The sequence below is a fragment of the Heteronotia binoei genome, chromosome 14 (assembly GCF_032191835.1).
Source record: "Heteronotia binoei isolate CCM8104 ecotype False Entrance Well chromosome 14, APGP_CSIRO_Hbin_v1, whole genome shotgun sequence".
NCBI lineage: Eukaryota > Metazoa > Chordata > Lepidosauria > Squamata > Gekkonidae > Heteronotia > Heteronotia binoei.
This window is the reverse complement of record NC_083236.1, coordinates 19,729,563-19,744,104: the sequence shown is the minus strand read 5'-3', so window position 1 is coordinate 19,744,104 and position 14,542 is coordinate 19,729,563. Positions and strand designations below refer to the sequence as shown.

Here is a 14,542-nt window from a genome sequence, read left to right as displayed (position 1 = left end):
TTCAACATTTATTGAACATATCAGACAATACAATAAGAAAAAATGAGAAAAACAAAATAACACAGATTAACTACATCTATTGTCAGCTTATACCGTTAGAGTACATCTTAGAAGAGGATGGTTGTGGGAACTCAAAACACAAACATATCTCCCACTTAAAATTAATTATTAATATAATAATAATATACATATCTGTTTCAGTTATATCCTTATTATTTTTCTACCCAATTATAAAATTTTTCCCATTTTTCTAGGGCCTCACTTTTTACCATCCCTCTAACTAAATTTGTTAGAATATCTAATTCGGCAACTTGAAATAGATATGTGTGAATTTTTGACATGGAGCTTGAGGGTCTGCAGTGGCAAAGGTCTAGATTAGGGGTGTCAAAAGTGTGATCCATGGGTCTAATTTGGCCCCCCACAGGGCTTCTGTCCAGCCCATGAGCTGACCTGTCATCTGCTTCCTTCTCCCTCTCTCCTGCTTGCTTTGTTTCCAGTTTTGTATTTCTCCCATGCCATTGAGGCAGCCAAGCAAGGCAGCTTCTCGCTCTTTCCCTCTCCCCCTCTCCCCCAAGGGAGAAGGAGGAGGAAGGAACTTCAGCTTGGCTCTGTAGCTCTGCTGTGCAATTGAGAGAGCCTGGTATAGCTAGATCTCTCTCAATCAAAGCTCGAGCTGTGTCAGGTTCTCTTAATTGCACAACAGGTGTGTTTCCAGCACACCAACAGCAGATCTGGGCACGGCTGGTGGAGTGCAGGAGAAAACAGTCTTCTTCGGGTGTCTCCTGCACAGAACTTGTATGTGTGGAAGATGGATGATTGTTTCCGTTTATGATTTTTTTCATTTTCCAATGAGGGTCTGAAGTGCAAAACTGAAGCTTGTCTGTAGTATGTGTTAATAAGTGAACTCCTCTATAGAGAGGAAATTTCCATAATGTAAACTAATTGAGCTGAATAAAACACACGACCGGGTCATGTTTATTTTATGGATGACTCATTGCGTGCTTTTCACCTGCAAATTATGAAGTGGATTACTCCCATTGCATATTACTGAAAGCTCAGGATTTAGGAAGACTGCTTTTGAAGACTGATTTGCAACTTAAAATGCAGCTGTCGGTTCAAGACAAGGACACCTTTAACTGCTGTATTTGCAGTTCTTTGTTTCAACTGGTGAATACATTTTATAGAGTTATGAGGCAGCCTTGCAGACATCTAATTCAACTGTGATGCAAGCAATGGAAATCTAAAATTAGAGCATCCTTAAGACCGGAGGTCCCCATCATGGTACCCATGGTGCCTGCTGACACCTTTCCTGATACCCACCAGGTGCTTTTAAGAAAGTGAGTAGCGCCAAGTGGGGATTGTGCAGGTTAAAAGGCATCTGGTTGAACAGAGCTTCTGCCTGGAATGTTGAAGAGGTTCTATTAGAGTTATATATAAAGTAGAGACATCACCCTGCCAACAAAAGTCCATATAGTCAAAGAGATGAAAATCCCAGTAGTATTGTATGACTGTGAGAGCTGGACCATAAGGAAGACTGAACGCAGAAGAATAGATGCCTTCGAGCTGTGGTGCTGGAGAAGACCCTTGAGAGTCCCTTGGACTACAAGAAGATCAAATCAGTCCGTTCTAAGGGAAATCAACCCAGACTGTTCCCTGAAAGATCAGATGCTGAAGCTGAAGCTCAAATACTTTGGCCACCAAATGAGAAGGAATCACTCACTGGAGAAGATCCTGATGCTGGGAAAGACAGAAGGCAAAAGAAGAAGGGGATGGCAAAAGATGAGATGTCTGGACAAGATTACTGATGTAATTAACATGAATTTGAGCAGACTTCAGAGGATGGTGGAAGACAGGAGGGCCTGGTGTGACTTGGTCCATGGGGTCACAAAGAGTTGGACCTGACTGTGCAACTGAACAACAACAATAAAGCCTTACTCCCTATAATTTTGTGGTTGGCTCCGCTTCTTGTAGCAACCATTTTGTGATTGTGCCCAGCAACCTGGGTCACAGTTCCAAAGGTGCTCAGAGGCTCAAAAAGGTGAGGGACCCCTGCTCTAGATGACTTTCCCAGCTTCGGTTTGAAGACGTCCAGCAAGGGAAAGCTCACCGCCCACCCCCAGTCATTAACTCCATTAAATTACAGTTATGCCTTATGTGCCTTTGCTTTCTTGTCACTTGGGCCCTTTAGATGTAGTCTTGCAATCCCATGTGTTGGGAGAGGCTCCATGTGGGACTCAAAAAACAGCTTGGGATCTTGCTGAAACACCTAACAGATGCTAGAATAACTTTGGAAACAGCAAAAAAAAAAAAAACCACCTCCGTGATCCAGTAATGGTTACAAACAGTTTGGTATATGATAATCATGAATAAGATTACTGCTTATAAATATACGTGGAAGCAGAAAGCTTTGGCAAGTGAAATACACGTGGGTCGCTGTTTACCTTTCATTAATTCCTGGAATAGGCATAATTCATCTTCTGGAGTCAAGGAGCAGGTGCTGGAATGTGTTTAAGATAATTGACTGGAATATTTACATTTTGTTGCTTGAGAGTCTATTAAAAATGGTTATCTTCTTTGCAAACAGAAAAGAATGTAATGTGTAGACATGCCGTTGCTACTTTAGAAATGTGGTGCGTGATATATGTGGTTATCATGTTGTTAATGGAAATCAGTAACAATTTAAAACAGGTTTCCCCATTCTTAAGTTACGGAAACAGCACAAGATGATTTGGCAAGGGAAGGCCACCCAGTGTCACTGCTGTAACAGAAGAATCTGCACTGAGTTACCCACACCTGTCAGTTACAGTTGATATGAGGAGTAAAATATGTCCACATTAACTGAAAGTCATCAACATACTGAGCAGGTTATTTTCAGTGGTGTTGTCTTGCCTAAAGAATGGCCACCTTCAGCAAAAACCACCAGGCTACGTTGCTGTCTGTATTCTACCAGACAGTTATACCCTCCTGGTTTACATTTAAATGTAGGTGCTGGCAACCCTAGTCAGGACTGGCCCCAATGAGTTCTCCCTCAAAGGCCACAAAAGGCTTGGAAAGGGCCTCCCCCCCATTTTACTGAGAATACTGTGGTTGCCTAGCAACAACCATTGGGGGGATAATGGAGGACCTGGTAGGCCAGGCAAATAGGACACAAATGCAGCTTACCCAGTGGCCCAATCCTTGTTGGGGGGGTTTTACTCCCATATGTCTGTTTTTGTAATATCTAGCTTTATGTCTTTTATGGTACCATGGTTATTGGATGTACAGCTTTTGTGGGATTTGTTTTGGATAAGGGTCATAAAGCAGTTATTGTTGCCTTAGTGAAGTTCAGAGTTGAGGCTTCCAAGAGAGAGAGCCTGCCTTTTGTGTAGGCACAGCTCTGTCACCCCCTTGCTGTTTAACAATTATGGAATGCATCTTCTAACTGTAAAGAATATTTTGCTTGTGAATTTTCTTCTTAGGATGACATCCCTGTTTCTATTGTGTTCTCTACAGACAGCCTCCAGCATTTTAACCTGTGTGGTTGCTTACTACTGTGGTGACAATGCCCCCAAATTGACATATGCCAACAAGCAATAATTCATCATATGAAAGGTATCATTGATTATTATTTACTCTTGATCCCCTGATAATAAGCTCCTCATAATAAACTCGCTTTAAATGCCTTCTAGCTGTGCCCAAATAAAAGTATGGTTATTTTGGTAGCCAAATCAGATTAAAGAATCCCCAAATTTGGATTAGGGACATGCTATCACTAAGGTATTGTGCATCAAATAACCCAGAGGGTGCAGCCAGGCCTAGGGTAGCCAACCTCCAGGAGGAGCTTGAAGATTTCCTGATATTACAACTAAACTGCAGACAACAGATCTCTCTCCCCCTGAAAAAAATAACTGTTTTGGAGGGTGGACTTTATGACATTATATTCAGCTGAGGCCTCTCCTCTCCCCAAATTCTGGCTTCCTAAGACTCCAGCACAAAATCTCCAGGAATTTCCCAGCAACCTGGAGCTGACAACCCTAGTCAGAACTGGCCCCAATGAGTTATTCCTTAAAGGCCACAAAAGGCTTGGAAAGGGCCTCCCCCCCCCCCCATTTTACTTAGAATACTGTGATTGCCTAGCAACAGCCACTGGGGAATAATGGAGGACCTGGCAGGTCGGGCGAATAGGACATGAATGCAGCTTACCCAATGACCCTTACCCTTGTCTGTCTTGAGGTTGGAGGGTGGCGTTGCCCTCCATGGAGATTGAGCAACATGCGGTTCAACCAGTGGGAGGGTAGGTGAGTCGTCTCCAGGATGGCTTGTCTTTTGTATCTGTAGGATTAGCTCTTGGTTTGATTGTGATTGTCAAAAAGAGTAAGTTCGTCTCCTGAGAAAGTTACAGTGTCCTTGCTTATTTGACAAGATATTGTTATAGAAAATGTTCAATATTTGATGGGTGTAATATCATACACGTGGAAGTCCCAAGTTGAAATATCACTTCAGCCACAGACATTATTTTCCACAGTGCCCTGTTCTCTCTCCCCCCTGCAATATAAGGATAATACTGTTTTACTTCACAGGAATCCTGTAGGTATTACTGAGGTCAGGGCCGACCCTGCCACTAGGCAAACTAGGCGTCAGCCTTCTGGGGGTGTGCCAAATTGGATGCCCCCCATGTGACTCGGTGACATTATCGGTGCAGGGTAGGGTGCCAGAAGTTAGCCTTGCCCAAGGTGCCAGGCAGTCTAGGCTGGCCCTGATGAGATGCAATATTAATGGGCATAATGGATATTCGTTCATTTCTCATCAATGCACAGAGTGCTTTGCAACAATAAGTTGTTGAGGGTTTTTTGGAAAAAAAAAGACGATTAGTTTCCGCTGTGTGTGGCTTTGTGGAATTTAAAGGCTTATTATAAACTAATGTATCCATTATTTGGATTGCATTGCATCTGGAAATGTTTTGATGCTCATTTTGAGAAAGGAGAACCCTTTTTAGTCTTTTCCAAAGGATTACATGGCAGTTTCTGTTTCACTTGTCACATTAAAACAACAACAAAAAAAAACTATCGTATCTCCTGGTGAGGCTATGGGGAAAAGCTGACATTTCATGAACTCAGCTTACCTTTCTTGTAGCCTGGGAACTAACAAATTGTTTGGACTTCTTGTAACTTGGTAACCGAGAGGAATGAGACAACTTTATAGAAACTGACACTCCAGGAGAGGAATATATAGCGAAGAGATGAAGACTACTATCGTATTGTTTTCTTTCCTTTATTCTTAGAACCCAGGGAGGGAGGGAGGTCCTCTAGCAAGTTTCCATGCTAAAGCAGGGAATGAACCAGTGGTCTCAGACCCTAATATGTCGCTTATTATGCCATGCCACCTGTCACCTTGCATGTTTTGGTTTTGAGGGGAATTGCATGTTTACTCCACAGTAAGTGTAGAATATCTCAACTGGAAGAGACATTTTCAAGCTTCAGCTGGGAGGTACTTGTTAGAAATCAACATGGATCCAACTTTCACAATGGTGGGGAGGTACTTTTTTTTAAAGCAAGTGTTGGGATCAAATTCTTAGAGATTATTTTTAGCATTCTCATGGTGTTAAGGCCTCTGGCTTCTCAAGACTGTATCTCAGGAGCCTTTTCACACATTACTGTTTTAGGCATACAGTTTTGAATGGTTGGGTAGTTAAACCTGTGTTTGTATACCTCTTATACCGGCCTTGTTCTTTAACTTTACACTGGCATCTTGCTCTACAGGCAATTCTCAAACAGATCAATGAAAACAAAACGATGACAAGTTGTGGGCTACAGTCCTTGAATACGCTGATGGTTGTATTTTCTGTGCTTCTCCCAACAGGTAAGGATTTGGTTAAACAAAATGATAATTGTAGCTGTGTTGTAGTTTCTTTGAGTAAAGTGTTTCGTAGCTCCTTAAAGGTAAAAGTATTATTTCACGGGCCATAGCCTGCCAGGCTTCAAGCCACAAAACACTGGTACATTCTAAGGTACTGCCAGACCACCTCTGATTTTTGTTTGTTAAAGCTCTCCTGGTATAACTTGGGAGGGAGAAATAATTGGTTATACCATAGGCAGTCCAGGGAATTACAAATTTAACACGGTTGTATTTAGTTAAAATATATTTAGTTGCTTTACTCCAGCTTTCATCCACGAAACATAACCTGTCTGATTAGTAGCCCCAGGTTTATGATGTATCTCTCCATCCTCATCAGTAGAGTAATCCAGTAAGTTCAGCAGAGCTGCTGTAGTCATACTCTCCTCAGTGAGTGCAGAACCATGTTTGCGTTTATCATCGACCAAAGAGCGATATAACTAATGCATGCCCTGTGTGCCACCCCACCAGACACACACATACAATGATATAAGAGGCAGCTATTAATATTAAATATACAACTATAACCTTTTTAATTTACTTCTGAGCATGTAGGGTTGTCTCTCCATGGCCACTGCTGGACTTGAGCCTGCCCTTCTTGCATAGCCAGCCCTTCTTGCATAACCAGAGGGAGGAGAAGGACTTCCATCTTGTCTTGTTCTCTCCTTAGTATGAGGCACAACAGGTCAGATGAGAGATTGAGATGGCCCAGGTACCTGGAAGGGAGAGCAAGCTGGCTGTGGAAGAAGCCGAGTGTGATCCCCCTGGAACTAGTTTGCTCTTGTCCTGTTTGGTTTTACATCCTCTTCTTTGTAGCCAGCTTGTTCTTTTCCCAGCAGCCACCTGGAGCTGGGATGAGAGAATGGAGTCTTTAAGGAAGGATGATAGGTTGTTGGAGAGGCTAGGAACTTTATTTTCATCCCTGGCAGAAGGCCCACGTCTCAGGGAGGCTCACAGCTTTCCTGTCCTCCAGTCTCTCTTGGGTTTTCAGTGGGGTAACCCCCTGTCAGATTGCAAGCACTCTTGGGCCATGCCTGTTCTCGTGGAACATAAGGTAGAAGCCATATGGGGAAAGGTGTTCAGAGGAGCCACATGTGGCCCCCAAATCACTGATTGAATATCACTGGGTTAGGATAAGCGTTGTTGTACAGATGTTAATCCACACTTGTCATTATTGCCTTCTGCATGAACAGATTTCCTTGCTGGGTCTTCAAGAAAGCTCTTCTTCGTGTGTGGAATGCCCAAATGTTGACACATACCTGTTTAGTATTTTAATATTACCAAATTCTGAATGGTCAGGTGGTCAATAATAGGGAACTTTAATAAAAAAAATTAATAAACTTTATGAACAAATCTCATGAAACTCTTCCATAGATATTTCCATATTCTTTATATCTCCTTTGTATATTGGTGAGTGAGCTTTTTCCTTTTTCATGCCAACTCTCCAGGAAACCTGTCCAAAGTGGCTTAGAAAATAAAAACACAATAAAAACATAAAACCTTAAACGTTATTTAAACCCCGGTCAAAACATAAGAACGTAGACAGCATAAAATGAATGTTAGTTCTCATACTAAAAGCCAACTATAAAATGGCATTAAAAGATTAACCCATTAATTAAAAGACTAGACAAATTTAGGCCTGGTGCCTAAAAGAGAATAGCATCAGCACCACCATATTCCACAGGTGAGGGGCCACTACTGAAAAAGCTCTGTCTCTAGTTGTCATCTTCCTCATCTCTGAATGTGGGGCACAGAAAGCAGAACTTGGGAAGCAGATCTAGCATGGCTGAGTTGAACGCCTTCTAGTAGAGGCTCCTCATGGATTTTCATTGGGCTTGTGATTGCTTGTTCCCCCGCTTGCCCTGTCTGCCCAAACTGATTTTAGAATACCTTTAGTGGTGTTTCACTTAATGGTTTTAGGAGCAGCAAAAGTTACCTTGCTGTATTCTACTGCCGTTGTTGGAGCCATAGCAGCAGATTGCATTCAAGGACCTCTGTTTACTCTGCTATGAAATGGATGGCTGCTGCTGGGTTGGAGATGGGACTCAGAATAAGTTCAGAAAAGGGAGTGCCTGAGTTTTTAAGCAATTTAGAAATACTAAATGTATAGGTGCAGTTCTAACTGATCCAATACATTTCCAACCTGGTGCCTTTATGCAAAACACCACTGGCCAGTTAGGGATGCCAGTCTCCAGGTGGGACCTGGGGATCCCCTGGAATTACAGCTGATTTACAGACTACAAAGATCAATTCCCCTGGAGAAAAAAGGATACTTTGGAAGGTACAGTCTATGGCATTGTACCCCAATGAGGTCCATGTCCTCTCCAGGAATTTTCTAACCTGGATCTGGCAACCCTGCTACCACCACCCCTGTTGCCAGTGGCCAGGGGAACTCTATTGCCAGTGTATATTTCTTTCAGGTACTTAAGAATTCTTTCTCTACCCCTTAGCAGTCCCAGGAAGCTGTCAGAAACAGGAGACTTATTGAAGCTGTGTTGGGGGTGGTTCATAGATTTTGCAGACTTGATGCAGGCTTCTGATGCAGAATGCTGTATTTCCTTGGACAAAAAATATCCTAACATTTAGGATTGCAGAGAATAGACTTAAAAAAAATTTTAAGGCTCAGAAAGAATGTCAAAGGGCTTCTGGTGGAGTGTGGGTTTGTCTCCTGTCATGTTGACTGCATATTCTAAATCTGCCCAATATTTGCTTGCTCACTTGCAAAAGGAAAATATTCAGATCGATCAATACGTGTCCCTGCATGGCAGGTTGGATACGTTTGTGCAAATATAAATGCTTTATTTACTTCATGTATAGTCTCACTGAACCTAAGGTTGGAAAAATATACAACAAACTATGCAATAAAAACTGGATTACAGAATTAGAGAATGCACTAGAAAAAACTGTGTTATGCTTACTGTAAAGCAGAATTACAAAACTGAAGAACAAATGCAATACAAATGGTGTAATATGCACAATGAAAACAGCCAAAATTTCACAGATCTTCTCCTTTTATTAAAAAAATCCTTCTCGGCAATTCAGTTCTATACATTTTCCAGGGCAATAAAAATTTGGGAATGTTCCAGGCTATTCCATCAGGTGGGAGCCATAAGAGAAAATGTTTGGGTACAGGTAGCTGTTGACCTTTGCAGGGTGTGCTTCAGAAGGCTTACTCAGATGAATGAAGCTGCTACAACACAGCATACTAGGAGAGGCAGTGCGGCAGATATGTAGGTCCTGGTACATGAAAGGATTTGAAGGTAACAAGCATCCCCTTTAATTGAGCTCAGGAGCCTAATGGGTAACTAATGAAGTGACTGCAAAATAGTTGCCTCTCCCCTGCTAGTAATCAAGGTGCAGCAGGAAAAATATAAACACACCCGTGCCAACAATTCAGCACTTTCCTTTTAAACACTTGTTTCCGGAATGGTAATTAGTTATATCCAAAACACAGTCATGTGCCAAGTTTAGTAAATATTATGTAAATATTCCAAATTCAGTTACTCAGTTAACATTCCAGAAACCATCCATTGTGAAATACAAGAAGAACAGGCTAACGTGTACAGTATATTAATCAAAATTCTCTGTTCCCAAATCAAGACTCTGTCCTTGTGAAGGCTTCTTAATCATAGTTGTGGGTGCTCTGGGCTAAGCCTTATTGGGTGCCCAGCTGCAACCACATTCCAATTTAAGTCTTCATCAGAGACAGCCACAATGCGACTTAACAGTCTAGAACCATGCCTTCTGAATTCTTTTTTTGAGCTGCAAAAGACTCTTTTCTCAAGGGTGAAATACCTCTGTCATGAGGATGGCGTGGCCCACAGTGTGAAATGCTGCTAATAAATCCTGTAAGAGCAACAGAAAGGCCAAGTCCTTGTTGACATTCAAATGTTGACCAACAACAACAGCCTCCAGTGCCCTCTCTGTCCTGTAGCCTGACCTGAAGCCTGGCTGAAAAAGGCCTAGATCAGATGAGTCATTTGTGCACAAACTTCCTTGAGTTGAGAGCAAGCCCCCATTTGTGATTTGTTTCCGCGTTTGTGGTCTCTGCGCAATCCCACAACAACACTCTTTGAAAATTAATAAATAAAATACACCAGAAATATCCTTATAACGAGGAAGTGTTTGCCCAAAACTAACCTATAAATCTTGTCTCTAGTTTTGGGGATTGTGCTTCCTCCTTCTTGATACTGTAATCCTGATTTAGAACGGGGCTCCAGTAACAAACGTGACATTTACATAAATATAGTTATTCATGCAAAATTTGCCCTTTCCATAGTTAGGGGGGGGGAAACACTAATATCTCTCAATATAGTATACCACAGGGGTGTCAAACTTGCAGCTCAGGGTCCGAATCAGGCCCCCAGAGGGCTCCTATCAGGCCCCCGAGCAACTGACTGTTTGGTTCGTTCTCCCTCTCTCTTGCTTCCTTCAGCATCACAGCTTGCTTTGCAAGGCTTGCTCAATCACACAGGAGCTACAGAGCAAAGCCACTATTTTCTCCATTGGTTGAGGTTCCTCCTTGTGGGGGGGGGGGGGAGAGCTTGGTTTGCCAGGCTCTCTCAGTTGCACAGCAGAGCTACTGAGCCAAGCCTCTCTTTTTTCTATTGGTCCCCTAGGGAAGGAAGGAAAGACCCAGAGCTTCCTTTGCCCAGTTCCCTGGATCCCGTGGGAGAAATACAAAGAAAGCACCTTTAAGACCGATGAGTGCTAATGTTTTAAGCTTATTTTAAGGTTGTTGTTCCTTTAAAAAACAAAACTCTTTGATTGTGTTTGTCTATGTTCTTTATAAAGTTTATATCTCTTCTACCTAATCTTAAATGGCCCAGCCCAACATGACCTGGCCCAACAAGGTCTCATTTATGTCAGATCCGACCCTCATAACAAATGAGTTCGACACCCCCTGAGTGTGCCCTTACCTAAATAGCCCAGGTTAGCACAATTTTGTCAGATCACAGAATCGAAACAGGGTCAGACCTGGCTAGTATTTGGGTGGGAGACCATCAAGGCGTATCCCTGTCCTGCCACAGAGGCAGGCAAAACCACCTCTGAATATCTCTTGCCTCAGAAGCCCTGTGGGGTCACCATGTGTCACCTGCGTCTTGACAGCAACAAAGTCATTTGAAGAGATTTGAGATGGGAGGGGTCAAGGCAAGTTCCATCAATGTTCCTTTCTGGAAGAATGTTCTGTTATGTGGAAACAGTTGTGTTGATAAATCCACATGTTAAACCTCTCACTCCTGAATGAAAAAAGGCTCAATCATTAGTGGGTTTTGGTCTGATTGGCCCAATAACTGCATTAGCCAACTGCCTTTTTTTCTGTACTAGCACATTCCAGCTAAGCCTAGATCATCCCTCAACAATTCCTGTGGTTGGTTTTGCGGTAAAATGACCCCACCAACCTTTTTTCGCTACAGGGAATGATGAATGCACTCAGCTGGCCCGCTTCTCAAACCTTAGTGAGATGTTCACTTACCGGCTTTATATCATTTGCTTTCACAAATAGAATTTACTCTCTGCTGCCACCAACAGGCCACTTAGAAACACTGTTAAAGTGCAAAATCGCCCTTTATTTCAGCTGCCACAGAGGTAGGGAAAAAACTTGAAATCTCAAGAGATATTCCCAGCTAGGCAGACCCGTCCTGCTTCTTTCTTGTACTTCTAGACTGTCTTGTACACAAGCATTTTGCCCATTGTTGGAGAAATCATATAATTTCAATTTCAGAAAAGGAAAATGTTATGTTTAAGAGTGTAAGTAGCTATTGCTTACAAGTTAAAGCATACAGTTGAGCAGGGAAAGACTACAAGCATGTAAGCACAAGAAAAAAAAATGATTAAGTATAAATGCAGCTCTTTTTCCTTATGTCTAAAACTTATTCCTGTGATATTGAAGAGAGAGGCAGAAATATCCGAATGGTCCCTGATGTGTAGTTTGGTTTCTGTGCATCTCAGTTTTACATCTGTCTGGGCACCATGTGCCTGTGGGTGTCTCCTTCAGAGTCCCCATGTTTTGAGTGAGTCTTCCCCCTCCTTAATGAGAGAGCTCAGCTACTTCTTCCCCAAAGCCTCTAAAAACCCCTCCCACTGGAGTATTGCTTGGTAGGGAAGTAGTTACTGGTGTCTTTGAAGACGCTGTTTTTGCTCATTGTTTATTACTTTTGTCATGGAATCGGTAATTAAGAAGACTGCTTGTATGCTCTCAGGCTGTTCCTGCCTTGTTTCTGGGTTGCATTCACTACCACAAGAATAGGTATCTAGTCGACTTTTTATTAGGTTTGCGTTGCCAACCTCCAAGTAGTGGCTGAAGATCTCCTGCTATTACAACCGATCTCCAGGCGACAGGGATCGGTTCACCTGGAGAAAATGACCACTTTGGGAGGTGGAGTCTCTGGCATTCTACCTCACTGAAGACCCTCCTTTCCCCAAACCCCACCCTTCTCAGGCTTCAACCCCGATCTCAGGCTTCAACCCCAAAATCTCCAGTTGTTTTTCAACCCAGATCTGGCAACCCTATTTTACATCTTGGAATTTAGGAGCAGTTGAAACAGCTGGCTCCTTGATCAGACTACCTGTAAAGTAACCCCTGATCATTCATGGATTGTTAACTTAATATTCACAAATCAAAGTTGAAAATTCTTAAACAAGATACTTGGGGTGGACGTCTTTTCACCATAAGTATAATATAGTACAGGGGTGGCCAAAGTGCGGCTCGGGAGCCACATGTGGCTCTTTCATACATATTGTGTGGCTCTTGACACCCCCACTGCCCCGTTGGCCAGCTTGGAGAAGGCATTTCTCTCTTTAAATCGCTTCTCCAAGCCAAACCAGGTGGCAGCTTGGAGAATACATTTAAAAGTTAAAGTTGCTTTCTTTCCACCTCTCCCTCCCTCCCTCCCTCCCTTCCTGTCTTTTGGTCTCAAACATCTGACGTTTATTCTATGTGGCTTTTACATTAAGCAAGTTTGGCCAACCCTGATATAGTACATGCAACTTGGCCATACATTTACCAGCATTGCTGTGATGTATCAGAGCTGCCACAGTGCTTAATAGTCAGCGAGGGCCTCAGGTGGGGGTATCATAGCATTGCTGATGCCTATGCAGTACCATGGGCTCGCCCTCTCCCTCCCTGGGTCAGCCAGGCTACCAGCATAGCATCTCACAGGACTTCATAGAGAGCCAGTTTGGTGCAGTGGTTAAGTGGGCAGATTCTTATCTGGGAGATTCCCCACTCCTCCATTTGCACCTGCTGGAATGGCCTTGGGTCAGCCATAGCTCTGGCAGAGGTTGTCCTTGAAAGCGCAGCTGCTGTGAGAGCCCTCTCAGCCTCACCCACCTCACAGGGTGTCTGTTGTTGGGGGAGAAGATATAGGAGATTGTAAGCCGCTCTGAGTCTCTGATTCAGAGAGAAGGGCGGGGTATAAGTCTGCAGTCTTCTTCTTCTTCATGGTGGAACAGCTTGTGGGCAGCGTTCCCTCTAAGCTGAGTTAGCATGAGCTAGCTCACAGATTTTTAGCCTCCTACTCACACATTTTTGTCTTAGCTCAGGACAAATGGCCCCAGAGCACACTAATTTATGCAGTAGCTCACAACTTTAATGCTAGGAACTCACAACGTTAATGCCAGGAGCTCACAAAGTAAATTTTTGCTCACCAGACCCTGCTGCTTAGAGGGAACATTACTTGTGGGTTGAGGTTGGTTCTTGTATCCAGGAGGTCTTAAGTGCTAGACAATGTATTTTCTTTTGGTTGGCACAGAGGTTAAAACAGCATCTAAAAAAAGTTAGCTGGGTTTTTTATGTTAGAAAATTTTTATTATGTTTAAAAGTCTTACATAAACTGCCAAGAATAGTAGTCCTTCCAACTTGTGCTATTTGAATTTTTTTGGGAACTGCCTTACATTAAGCAAACTGATTCACCATGTTATTTAGTAACGCAGCCACTGTACATTTATCTCCTGACTTCTGTAAGTAAGTAAGTAAGTAAAATTTTATTTATATCCCGCCCTCCCCCGCCAAGCAAGCTCAGGGCGGCTAACAACAGCAAAATAACAATACATTTAACAAAACATTAAATTAACCCCAAACCGATTAATACATTAGTTAAAACAGTTACTAAGTCTAAAAACATTAAGTTAGATCTGACAGTACCGTTATTAATCGACGCTATGCCTGTCAGTTTGTGTAATGATGGCGGATCTCCAGACTGGACCATTTTGATGTTTCTTTGTGGACTTGGTCAGCCGTTCATGAATGCCTGTTTGAAAAGGGTGGTCTTGCAGGCCCTGCGGAACTGATCAAGGTTCCGCAGGGCCCGCACCTCCTCTGGGAGTTGATTCCACAAGCATGGGGCCGCGGTAGAGAAGGCCCGTGCATAGGTAGTCCGAAGTTTAACTTCTTTTGGCCCAGGGGTGGTCAATCTGTTTTTACCTACTGACCTCAGTGCTCTCTGGGGCTCATACGGGGAGAGACGGTCCCTCAGGTAGGTCGGTCCTCGGCCATATAGGGCTTTAAAGGTAATCACCAGCACTTTGTACTGGACCCGGTATACAATCGGCAGCCAGTGCAGTTCGCGTAGCCCCGGCCGTATATGCTCCCATCTTGGGAAGCCAAGCAGCAGCCTGGCCGCCGCGTTCTGCACTAGCTGCAATCTCCGGGTCCGGCACAGAGGCAGCC

The 14,542-nt window shown here is 43.2% G+C and overlaps 1 protein-coding gene across 6 annotated transcripts in view; it reads left to right on the top strand.

Moving 5' to 3' along the window:
- The window catches only part of SHISAL1 (shisa like 1), a 401,371-nt gene that overhangs the window by 36,026 nt on the left and 350,803 nt on the right, over window positions 1–14,542 (top strand). For all 6 annotated transcript variants that reach the window (XR_009556180.1, XR_009556179.1, XM_060253696.1 and 3 more), the window contains exons 2-3: window positions 3,493–3,591; window positions 5,739–5,838. Coding sequence is in view for 4 of the 6 variants with exons in the window: in XM_060253696.1 (XP_060109679.1) it covers window positions 5,772–5,838 (67 nt within the window). In the remaining 2 variants the exon portion in view is untranslated. The remainder of the gene's footprint in view (window positions 1–3,492; window positions 3,592–5,738; window positions 5,839–14,542) is intronic.